The sequence below is a fragment of the Eumetopias jubatus genome, unplaced genomic scaffold (assembly GCF_037043125.1).
Source record: "Eumetopias jubatus isolate StellerSeaLion01/CBP00866 unplaced genomic scaffold, mEumJub1_p1.0 scaffold_10, whole genome shotgun sequence".
Lineage (NCBI taxonomy): Eukaryota > Metazoa > Chordata > Mammalia > Carnivora > Otariidae > Eumetopias > Eumetopias jubatus.
In genome coordinates this window covers 58,347,599-58,359,862 of record NW_028274816.1, presented here as the reverse complement: position 1 = coordinate 58,359,862, position 12,264 = coordinate 58,347,599, and the positions used below count along the sequence as shown (strand labels likewise).

Genomic DNA, 12,264 nt, shown 5'->3' with positions numbered 1-12,264 from the left:
AACCCCATGAGCAGAGACTGCGGCATCTTATTCAGTGGGTACCCCACGGCTATTTGTTGAACAAATGAATGTAAACTCCGTGTGAGCAGACTGTTTCCCTCAGCTCTGTATGGGGGTGCTTAGAACAGGGCCTGGCACATAGTAGATGCTCAGAAATTATTTGTTCAGTTCATGAAGGTAAGTCCCGAAAGGGCAGGGACCGCCTGTTTCTCTCCACTCTAACCCTAGCTCCTGGAACAGCACCCGGCACATGGTAGGTGCTCAATAAATACCCATTGACTGAATGAATGTAAGACCCAGGGGGACAAGGCAGAAACCTCTGTTTTTCTAGACTCCCTAGCGTCGAGAACCCTGCCTGGCACATAGTAGGTGCTCAGCAAACATGTGCCTTTGCACAGTGTTCCTCCCTCCCCCACCGTCTCTCTGACCCCGCCCTTACCTGGGGGGGTGGGACCGGCCAGTGTCCCTCTGTGACGTCACAAAGGCCCTACCATGCCTCTGGCCTCAGCCCTCTTGCTGCTGTTGGGCCTGAGCGCCCATGGAGGTTGGGGCTGCCTGCAGTGTGACCACTCCGTGCAGGAGACCCTGAGGCAGCTGCGCTTCGCCCTCATCCCCAAGCGCTTCCAACCGGAGCAGCTGCGGGCACGTGCCCGGGCAGTGCTGCTGGGCATGGAGGGGCCTTTCTTCCGGGACTACGCTCTGAACGCGTTTGTGGGGAAAGTGGGTGCGTGCTGGAGAGGAGAGGGTTCCTGGCACTGCGGGGGGCGGGGGAGGGGGAGGGACCCATGGGGTAGCCCGAGACTCGGGTGGGAGACAGACGCTTTGGGGACTGCGTTCCCAAGAGGGGAGGGTGGGACCATTCCTGGAGGAAGTTGGGGGTATCCCCTGGCTCTCTGAGGGACCCACTGGAATTTCCTCCCCTCTTGCCCCCAGGGACAGATCACCTGGAACATGTGGTGTCCTTTATCAAGAACCAAACAAGCCACTTAATGGTTAATTCTCTAAGAGGTAGGAGCTAAGAGGGAAAGCCTTTTCCCAGCCCCCTTCTCGGTCCTCCCTTTCCATGAGTCCACCTCTCCTCCCCTTGATATTAAAGACAAAACAAAACAAGACACATGCATATAGCCTTTGGTGTGTCTGGCAGGGTTCTAAGTGTTTTACTGAAAAAAGTCGAGGGACAGTTCATCACTGTGGGCACTACTGTGGTCTGCCCTTTGCAGAGCAGGAGACTGAGGCTCCGCGGAGTTAGGTGACTTGTCCCAAGTACACAGCTCAGACATATTCCTAACCACCGCCCCTGCGGTGTGTCTTTTGGTTTTGTATTCAGTGGCCCCAGGGAGCTTAGTCATTTGAGGGCCTTATGACGTTCCCCAGCAGAGGGCAGTAGAGGGCTCTGTGGATGTTTAACTGCTTTGTGCCTCAGTTTCCTCATCTGTAAAACGGGAATAATAGCACTCACCTCATGGGCACTGAGAAGTGTAAATGAGTTTGTGCATGTGCATTTAGAACAAAGCCAGGCAAACAGTAAGTGCTCAATAAATGTTAGCTATTAAGATTATGATGCTGCCTGATTATGATGCTGATCCAGCCTCTGTGCCTAGAGCAGAGGTTGGCAAAATACAGCTGGGGGCCAAATCCTTTTGCCAGCCCCCTGTTTTTGTAAATAAAGTTTTATTAGAACAATAATAATTTACATATTGTCTACAGTCGCTTTTGCTCTCCAAGGCAGAACTGAATAATTGTGACAATGACCATCTAGCCCTCAAAGCTGAAAATATTTACTATCTGAACCTTAACAGACAAGGTTTCGAGCAGCAGGTCCCAACTCAGGCTTCACGTTCGAATCCCCTGGAGAACTTCTCAAACATTCCAGAAGCCCAGGCAGCAGCCAAGTAAATCAGAATATCAGGTGTTGCACCTGAACATCAGTAATTTTAAAGCTCTAGTTGAAAGCAGTAATTAAAGCTCTCACCTTTCAAAAAGGTGACTTTTGTATTTTGAAAAAAATTCAAATGTTATAAAAGTTGCAGGAATAGTACAGTGAACACCTATACACCATTTGTTCACATGTTAACACATGCCTTGTTCTGTGTGTGTACCCTTTAAGAGTTAGTGACACTTCAACCCTAATTTCTTCAATGGGGGACCTCCCAAGAGCAAGGAAGGGTATTTTCTTGCACAATGAGTGGAACTAGGAAGTTTAATGCGAACTCCATACTATCCAATATCCGGTCCTCGAATTTCTCCAATGGTCACAGTCATGACTTCCATCACTACTTTTCTTCCAGTCTTTGATCTGCTCTGGGATCACGCATTCGTTTGTCTTTTATGACACTGACATTTTTGAAGAGCTCTGGCCAATCATTTTACCAAGTGGCTGACTTAGCTTCTTGGTCTCCAGCCCCTCCGGAGGTCAAACCACATGGCCCAAGCCCCCAGTAAAGAAAGACAATTTTTTTTTTTGGCAGGCTCCATGCCCAACGTGGGGCTCGAACTCACGACCCCAATATTGAGTCACATGCTCTACCAACCAAGCCAGCCAGGCGCCCCCAGAAACATACTCTTCACAGGCAAGATATTCCAAGGACTTAGAGGAGCCAAACCTTTTCTTCAGAATGTGCAGGGTATGGACAAGCCAGACCTGCTGAGTTAACCCTTTACTGCACAATACAAATGAGAACAAATACTATGGAGAGAATAACGCAGGGGGCAGGGGATAGGGGGTGCCGGGAGTAGGGTACGGGCTGCAGTATAAAGTCAGGCAGCCAAGAGGGATGATGTCACTGACAAGTCAGCATGTGAGCAGACCTGAAGGACAGGGGAAGCCCCAGGACGTAGAAGGCTGCAAGCAGGAAGAACAGCTAGTGCAAATTCCTGAGATGGGCCTATGTTTGGCATATTCACAGAACTTCAAGGAAGCCAGGGAGGCTGGAGTGGAAAGAGGGAGAGGTGTGGAAGATGAGGTCCTAGAGGTAAGGGGATGGGGATGGGTAGATGGGGTAGAGCCTTCCAGGCCACGGTGAGGAATTTTGGTTTCTATTCTGGGTCACATGGGAGGGTTCTGAGCAGGAGGGGGATATGGGTCAGCTTACTGTGGTTCTAAGAGCATCCCTCTGGTTGCAGAGAAGAGATTTGGGCAGGACATGGGGGAGCCTGGCAGACCAGCAAGAAGCTGCCACGGTGGCCCAGGCAAAAGATGATCATGGCTGGAACCAGGGTGGTAGCAGGGGACGGGGTGAGAGGGAGATCGTATTCCTGGATCTAACTTGGATATATTTTTTTAAAGGTTTTATTTATATATTTGAGAGAGAGCACGAGAGGTGGGGAGGGGCAGAGGAAGAAGGAGAAGCAGAACCCCCCACCTCCCCCGCTGAGCAGGGAGCCCAATGTGGGGCTCAATCCCAGGACCCTGAGCTCATGACCTAAGCCAAAGGCAGACACTTATCCAACTGAGCCACCCAGGCGCCCTATCTTGGATATTGAACAGGCAGGTTTTGTTCATATAACATGCATGTTGACAGACTGCATGCAGGATGTGAGAAAAAGGAGTCAAAGCACCAAGGGCTGCGCTGAACAGTTAGAATCGGACACCTCCCATCTCCTAAGGTGGAAAAGACTCGGGGGTTGGGAGTCAGCTTGGAGGAGTCTATCAGGGTTCAGTTTTGGACTTACTGAGTATAAGATGCCCATCAGACATCCGAGTGGAATTCCTAAGTGGGGTATTTGGCTATATGCATCTGGACTTCAGTGAGCCGTCTAGGCTAGGGACATCAGTGTGGGAGGAACTGGTATACACGGAACAGCACTGTCCGTGGAAATATGATGTGAGGCACAAGCAGGAGTCACATGTAATTTTTTATTCTTTTGTAGCCACGGGTTTAAAAAGATACACAGAAGGGGTGCCTGGGTGGCTCAGTCGTTAAGCGTCTGCCTTCGGCTCAGGTCATGATCCCAGGGTCCTGGGATCGAGCCCCACATCAGGCTCCCTGCTCCACGGGAAGCCTGCTTCTCCCTCTCCCACTTCCCTCTCTCGTGCTGTCTCTGTCAAATAAATCAATAAAATCTTTTTTTTTTAAGATTTTATTTATTTGACAGAGAGAGATAGCGAAAGAGGGAACACAAGCAGGGGGGAGTGGGAGAGGGAGAAGCAAGCTTCCCGCTGAGCAGGGAGCCCGATGAGGGGCTCGATCCCAGGACCCTGGGACCATGACCTGAGCCGAAGGCAGCCGCTTAACGACTGAGCCACCCAGGCACCCTGTAAAATCTTTTTTAATAAAATAAATAAAAATAAAAAGATACACAGAAGCAGGTGAAATTAATTTTAATATATTTTATTTATCCCAATACCTAAATGACCATTTCGACATGCAAGCAACATAAAAATTATTGAGGTTTTTTACAGTTATTTTATTCATACCATGTCTTCAAACTCCAGCATACATTTTATACTAACGGCAAACCTCGATTCAGACTAGCCCATTTTGAGTACTCGGCAGCCATGCGGGCTGGTGACTGCCATACTGGACAGTTTAGGTCTAGGTAATATACAAAGCCATGAAGCTGGATGAAATCAGCTGGATGAAGGAGTGAGTGTAGACAGAGTGGAGAGGAGAGCAGGTCAGAGGAAAGGAAAGGAGAGGTGACCAAGTCTGTTCTACTACTTACCAGATCAGAAAACTGAGGCCAGGGGCGCCTGGGTGGCTCAGTTGGTTAAGCGACTGCCTTCGGCTCAGGTCATGATCCTGGAGTCCCAGGATCGAGCCCCACATCGGGCTCCCCGCTCGGCGGGGAGTCTGGTTCTCCCTCTGACCCTCCCCCCTCTCGTGTTCTCTCTCTCAAATAAATAAATAAAATCTTAAAAAAAAAAAAAAAAGAAAGAAAGAAAAGAAAAGAAAGAAAACTGAGGCCAGTAGAAGGTGGTTTGTCCTGGGGCCCCACAGTGGATCAGAAGGTAGATGCAAGGCCTCCCAGGCCACAGATTTGCCCAGTGGACCTGAGTAATACCCAGTCTTGGTTACTCCTGGTGAATGAAAAGGGGCTTCCTCATCTCTTTGAAGCTGAAGATGGGGTGGGCTTGCTGGGTACCTCCCACCCCACAAGGATGTCTCTCCTTCTCTTTCTCTCTCTCCTCAGATGGGCCTCTGCTGGAGGAGCTGGTGGCTATCAGGGAGAGAGTGATCAAGGAACTCAAGAAAGTTTTAAAATCGTATGAACTGAAAGGTGCAGCATCTCTCTCCATCAAGCCCCTCCCCCCATTATCACCTCATCCCCTTCTCCCACTTTCTCTCCCAGACTCCTTGCTTACCTCCCCTGTGACTCAGCCTTCTCGGCCTCTCCCCAATATTCCCTGCTCTCGTTTCCAGATTCACTTCTCCCTCCCCTGGTCCCTTCCCATTAAATTCTCAAATTGCTGTCCCGACTTAACTCACTTCAGCTCTTTTCTCTTGCAGCCTGCCATCGCAAAACTTGCCGTGAGTCCTGGATTTATTTTCTGTCCCTCCCTTCCCTACCCCTCCGCACCTCTTTACCCTGTCTCCCCCAGATCAAGCCCCGCTATCACCTACTCCATCTGCTGGTTCCCCCTCCCCAAAGCTATAGTATCTAGGGATATCTGATTTTTGAGGGCGTATGGAAGTGGTTGCAACTTGCAAAAAAAAGTATTTTGGGGGGAAGTTAGGGTGGGATAAGCAGGTCATAGTAACCAACAAACCCTAGGTCTCAGTGGTTTAACAAAAGGAAGATTTATTTCTCTTACCCAAATTCCTTTGAGAGTTGAACTTTTCTTTTTTTAAAAGATTTTATTTGTTTGCCAGAGAGAGGGAGAGCACAAGCAGGGAGAGCAGCAGGCAGGGGGAGAAGCCGGGATCATGACTCGAGCTGAAGGCAGACGCTTAACCGACTGAGCCACCCAGGCATTCCGAGAATTGAACTTTTCTTCCAAGTGGTGGCCCAGGGATATAGGCTGCACCTATGCTGTGGCTTCTAAGCTAACTTCAGAAGGGAGAGAGAAGAGGGAAAGCGCCTATGGGAACTTGTTTGTCCTGGCGGGGGAATCGGCTTCATCCCTCTGCTCATCCCACTTTCCGACGGCCAGAACTCTGGTCACATGGTTGCAACCTACGGCAAAGGAGCCTGGGAAATGTAGTCTTTTTGTGTGGCAGGAAGAGGCAGAGACAGATGAGTGCGCATCTAGCCACACTGTATGTACAGGGGAATGCAAAACAGGAATATAGAAATGAAAGCATCCTGTTTGTAGACATTTAATCAAATATTTGTTTAATTAATTAAATGTCTACAAACAAATGTTGGTCAACTGGACAACTGCAAGTCAATTCAACTCTTCAATGATTATATAAAAATTTTTATTTTTTTTAAGATTTCATTTATTTATTTGAGAGAGAGCGTGAGCACGAGTTGGGGGGGAAGGACAGAGGTAGAAGCAGACCCCTCGCTGAGCAGGGAGCCCGATGCGGGACTCAATCCTGGGACTCCAGGATCATGACCTGAGCCGAAGGCAGACACTCAACCGACTGAGCCACCCAGGCGCCCTCAAAATTTTTATTTTATTCTTAAGATTTTATTTTTAAGTGTTCTCTACACCCAACGTGGGGCTCAAACTTACAACCCTGAGATCGAGAGTCACACCCTCCACCCACTGAGCCAGCCAGGCGCCCCTAAAAATTATTTTTAATGTGAATCAGTGCATTTTGCTCAGCTTCCTCTGCTGCACATGGGACTTCCAAATTCGGGAGGGCCAAGGAACTCTCCCTTCTCTTTCCCCTCTGCTTCCTGCCCCTTGCCAGACCTCTGATATCTGCCCTCATCATACTTCTCCCTTTCCTCCTTTCCAGGCTTGCTAAAAGAAGAAGTCTTAGACTGTTTACATTGCCAGAAGGTCACTCCCAGGTGTATCAAAAAAAAGTACTGTTTTGGTAAGCTCCTGGGGGTCAGGGGAAGACAGGGATGCATGAGAGATGAAGACAGCCATGACCCAGCAGATAGGGGTTTTGAGATCTCCCACATATAACCTTGAATTCTGCACTTACCACTTGCTTACAGTGTGGCCCAGATGTTGCTCCACATTCTGAAATTTGCTTCCCCCCTACTGTTAAATAGGAAAACTCCTCTGTAACTTTAAAATGCCTCTAATACCAGAATGGCAGGTGCTAGAAAAACATTTTTCTTTTTTACCAGTGTCATACCTGGGGAGTCCAGAAGGATCTGCTGAATTCATTCACTCACTCACTCATTCATTCATTCAGAGATTTTTTTAATTTTTAAATAATCTCTACACACAATGTGGGGCTCAAACCTACAACCCAAGATCAAGAGTTGCACGCATCACTGACCAAGCCAGCCAGGCACCCCCAGAGATTTTTATTTTTATTTTTATTTTAAAGATTTTATTTATTTGAGAGAGAGAGAGAACGAGAGATAGAGAGCACGAGAGGGAAGAGGGTCAGAGGGAGAAGCAGACTCCCCGCTGAGCAGGGAGCCCGATGCGGGATTCGATCCCGGGACTCCAGGATCATGACCTGAGCCGAAGGCAGTCACTTAACCGACTGAGCCACCCAGGTGCCCCCCAGAGATTTTTAAAGTGTATACCCTTATAGCAGTGAGAATAGTACAGTGAACCCCCATATATCCATCAAGATTGAATAGTCATGCTGTTCCCTCTCTCACACTGTTCCTCTCACTCCTTTATTTCAGTAAAGTTTTCAAGTTCACCTCCTCAAAGATGACTCCCTGATCACACTCTCTAAAGCAGCACTTTCTATCAAATTATGTTGACAATGGACATTCCTCCACATTTGCTTTACTTATTTATTGCCATGGTATTTTTTTTTAAGTCATCTCTCTATACCCAAATTCACAACTGCAAGATCAAGAGTCACATTCTCTGCCAACTGAGCCAGCCAGGCAGGCGCCCCATTTCCATGGTATTTTAAAAGAAATCAAGCATTGTGAGATTTCACCCATAAATAGTGTGTGCCTCTAAAAATAAGGACATTTCCTATGTAACCATAATGCCATTCTCACACCCAAAAAACCTAGCAACAAGTCTTCAATATCAAGTAATTCTAAGTCCTTTTGCAACATCCCTAATTGTCCCCAGAATATCTTTCGCAGCTGATTCGTACAAACCAGGACCCAGTGAAAGGACTTCTCATATAATTGAACTGTAGGGTTTTTTCCACTTTTTTTTTTTAATCTAGAAGAGTTTCTCTTATCACCTCCCCCCTCCCCCCCCCCCCCCACGACATTGACTAGTTGCAAAGAGGATTTGTCCATTTGCTCCTTTAGGATGGTGGTTAACTACCAGATATTTCGAGTACCCCATTATGCCCCCAAACTGAGGATCAGCAGAATGGAAGACAGATGGCTCATATTGCCCACATTTTAATGGGGTCAAGGGTTAACTAGGGTTTCTCAACCTTGGCAATCCTGACAGTTGGGGCTGCATAGTCTTTGTTATAAGGGCTGTCCTGTGTATTGTAGGATGGTTCAGCAGCACCCCTAGCCTCTACCCCACTAAATGCCAGTAGTACTCCCCTAGCCAAAGTCATGACAATCATTTCTAGTCTCCAGACCTTTCCAAATGACCCCTGGGGGACAAAACTGCCCCGAGCTGAGAACCACTGTTAGACAATTACAGGAACGAATAAATGGATTGATTCCAGATTGCAAGTGTGCCCTAGTGAAAACAGAACAGAAGAGTTTGAAAGAAACTGCCTGGGGGAAAGGGAGGGGCGGTGCTAGTTTAGAGAGTGCAGATTGCAGGACCTCTTTAAAGAACTGGTGTTTGACATCTAGAGGAAGTGAGGGAGTAAGGAACAGTGTGAATGACAGAGGGAACAGCAAGCGCAAGTATCCAACATGGTTGAGCAACGAGAGGGAGGTTAGTGTGGCCAGAGCCAAATGAGAAGGGTATAGTAGCTAGCTAGTCACATGGTGACCAGATTGTGCAGGGCCTGGTGGGCCGTGGTGAGGATTTAGGCTTTTAATCTGAATGAGAGGCGAGTTTAGGGAAGGCTCTGCGGGAAGAGGCACTGGAGAGGGCTTAGGTGTTTGACAGGCGCCCTCTGGCGGCCATGTGGGGGCACTGTAGGGCCAGGAGAAGCGGAGAACCCCGGGAGAGGAGCTTTGATAGGGGGCTGGACCAGGTCGATAGCCCAGGAGGTGGATCAGACTCTGGATACATGCTGAAAGTGGGGCCAAGAAGCTCTGCTGACAGAATGAAAGAGTCAGGGGGAGGGGACGATTGGAAGACGCCGAATGGGACTCCCAAGAATCTTCAGGGTCCCCAGCTAAGATGCAGGTTGACTTTCGTCTTGTCTTGAGACTGTCAGAATTTTGCATCTCATGTTCATGGGCAGTCGAATGACCCACGTCCTCCTCCCACCACCTAGCCAACTAGTCGTATTTAGCACTGGGCTCTTCGCTGTCACTGGGGTGTGCAGGGTAGCCTGTCGGTGCCGCAAGCCAGAGATCTTTGCCAGTGGGGTTCACGGAGGTATCCAGAGCACCTAAAACAGTGCCTGGGACACAGAATTTGAGGAATGGATGAATGCAGTCAGACCCCAGGAGAGGGCAGCGGGGACAGGTAGGAAGGAGGGAGAGAGAGGCCGAGGTTGCTGGGTGAGCAGGTGGGTGTGGGTGCCGGGCCAAGGAAGGGTGGTGACTTGGAAGTCAGGGTTGTCTCCCCCACCCCACCAGTTGATGGGCAGCCCCGCATGGCCCTGCAGTACCAGAAGGAGGGGGAGAACCTGCAGAATGGCGGTGCTGTCATTGCTATTTTTCTGGCTATTCTTGCCTTCGGGGTCATCGTGGCTTCGTGAGTCATTCCTGCCCTCTCCTGAGGCTCCCAAATGCCCCACCGGGCCCCACAAAAATGTCCCTGCCCTGTATCAGCCACTGTGTCATTTGGGAATCTCCTCCTCACTCACTTTGTCTCTGCCTCTCCTTCCTTCTCTCCATCTCTTCTCTTCCCAGCCCCCATGTCTGTCTGTCTGTCCATCTCTCCTTCTCTCTCACCTCCTCTTCCCCTCATCCCTGGACCACCTTATGTCTTTCCTGGGTCCTCAGCACTTTTGCCTCTCTGGGTCTCTTCCTCCATAAAAAAAAAAATACATTAAAAATTGTATTTCCTGCATGTGCTGGATGAAGACAGATGTCGTCCGAGCTGAATTCATTATTACATATTCTTCTTCACCATTGTCATTGTATTAATTTATTCCGTTCTGCTTTTCAAAGTGGTTAAAATGAAAACATTTCTGGGAGTCTGTCTCTCCCTCTGACCTTCTTCTCTCTCATGCTCTCTCTCTACCATTCTCTCTCTCTCTCAACAAATAAATAAAAATCTTTAAAAAAAAAAAGAAAAGAAAAGAAAACATTTCTGTTGGGCCCCAAGCACTGAGCCCATGGTGCCAAGGGGAGGAGTGGACCTCACCCTCCTCTCCGCCCTTCTGAGGGACCCTCCCACCTCTGCCCACCTGTCACCCCTCCAGCCCCTCCCCTCTTCCCTCTGGCCCCTTTTCTGTAGGGCTCTGCCTTCTCCTCCTGCCCCTCACCCTCCTTTCCCAGTGCCTGGTGGTGAGTTAAATCAGCACTCAGCACAATGAATGTCTGCTCCCACTGTGAGCTTGTTGGGTCTGTGTCCCCTTCCCTCGCCCTCTCTCTGCCTCCCCCACTGGGCTTTCTCCTCCCCTCCCGTGTCCCAGTCTCAACCCTGCTGTCCCGCCCCTACCCTGCCTCCCAGGTTGAATCCCTCCCGCCTCCCCTCTCTTTCTCCAGTACCTTCCCCACTGCTCTCTCCCCCTCCCCCATGTTAGAACCTCTCCCCCCTTTCTTCGCTAGGTCTTTATTTCTGTCTCGAATCTTGTTTCTCCCTCCCTAAGCCTCTTGCTCAAGGTCTGTCTTGCCCCTCTGTCTCTTTGGCATCCTTGGTATTCCTTGGCTCATGGCTTCCCTCCGGATCTCTGCCCACCCACCTCCCATCTTCAGATGGCTTTTTCCTCCGCATCTGTCTCTGATCACCCTCTTCTTCTCCTATGAGGACACCAGTCTTTGAATGTAGGGTCCATCCTAAATTCCGAATGATCTCATCTTACCTTAACTTAATTACATCCGCAAAGACCCTATTTCCAAACAAGGTCACATTCACAGGTCCTGGGGATTAGGACTTGGATATATCTGGGGGGAACGGGTGGGAGGGGGGGACACAATTCAATTCAGCACACCTGCTTCTCTCTCTTCCTCATTTCCTTCTCCTTCTGTCTTTCCCTTCTCCATGAGTCTCTCGCCCTATGTCTGTGTCTTTCAGAGTCTCCTCCAGTCTTTCCCACTCTTTCTGTTTTCACATTTTACCTTCACTCCCAGTCCCAAATTTTCTCTCCTCCTCATTCATGTACCAACACTGATTGGCTAAGAACCCTGGAAATCTGCCCAGATACCCATGATGTCACAGGCTGAACCAAATAAGGCTGATGATTGGAGGGAAGTGGGTTTTTGGGGGGAGGGGGAGGAATGGTTGACTTGGGGGACCTGAAGTTCTCTTTGTAACCTCCAGGCTTTTTCTCTCTGACCAGGGCTATTATGTACAGGCAAAACCGAAAACTCCTGCTGCAGTAGGGTGGTGGTGTGGGGGTCTGTAAGGGGAAAGGAAAAGAAGTTTAATAAAGTCCATGACAAATTCCTCAATGTCTCTGTCAGTTTCTGGAGGACTCTCCTCCCAGTTGGTGTCTAGCTCTGGACACCCAACTGGGTGCTCCTCAAGGGTTGGGACAAGGTCTCACTCATCTGTAGGTACCAATTACCCTACATCAAAGTAGAAGTGATTTGAGCCTTCAAGAGTTATAGACAACCTACAATGAGAGCTTGAAAGGAGGAATGCATCCTAAAGGAGATAACACCATAGTGGGTCCCTCAAGGATGGTCTGGAAGAGGGACAGCAGTAGTCAAGGCAGAGAATACACGTTCCCCTCCCTCTCTGAACTAAATTTTCACCCTCTGTGTTCCTGAATAGATTCAGATACATTTTCATGTAAATCCTTTTGCTGTCTGAACTCTTGCTCCTTGCTAACCCCAAGTAAGAAAGCAAATAAATTTGCATAACATAGTATCCTTCTGTTTCTGAACTTGCTAGCAAAACTATTGCTATCTCATTCAGGATCTGCATAATGAAGATGTTTGGTGGTGATGAAGGAACAGAGGGCAAGCTGAGGACAAAGCAGAAGCTCACACACACACACACACACACACACA

The 12,264-nt window shown here is 48.9% G+C and overlaps 1 protein-coding gene across 3 annotated transcripts; it reads left to right on the top strand.

Moving 5' to 3' along the window:
* The first annotated feature begins 492 nt into the window (after window positions 1-492).
* Window positions 493-11,631, top strand: IZUMO2 (IZUMO family member 2). 3 transcript variants are annotated; one of them, XM_028091590.1, is made up of 7 exons: window positions 493-724; window positions 934-1,008; window positions 5,134-5,220; window positions 5,451-5,471; window positions 6,852-6,932; window positions 9,718-9,835; window positions 11,589-11,631. In XM_028091590.1, exons 1-7 carry the CDS (start codon window positions 493-495, stop codon window positions 11,629-11,631), a joined length of 657 nt encoding a protein of 218 aa, XP_027947391.1. The 3 variants fall into 3 exon arrangements, with proteins under 3 accessions (XP_027947391.1, XP_087883867.1, XP_087883868.1); XM_088027741.1 differs by lacking the exon at window positions 5,451-5,471; XM_088027742.1 differs by lacking the exons at window positions 5,134-5,220; window positions 5,451-5,471.
* The last annotated feature ends 633 nt before the right edge of the window (window positions 11,632-12,264 follow it).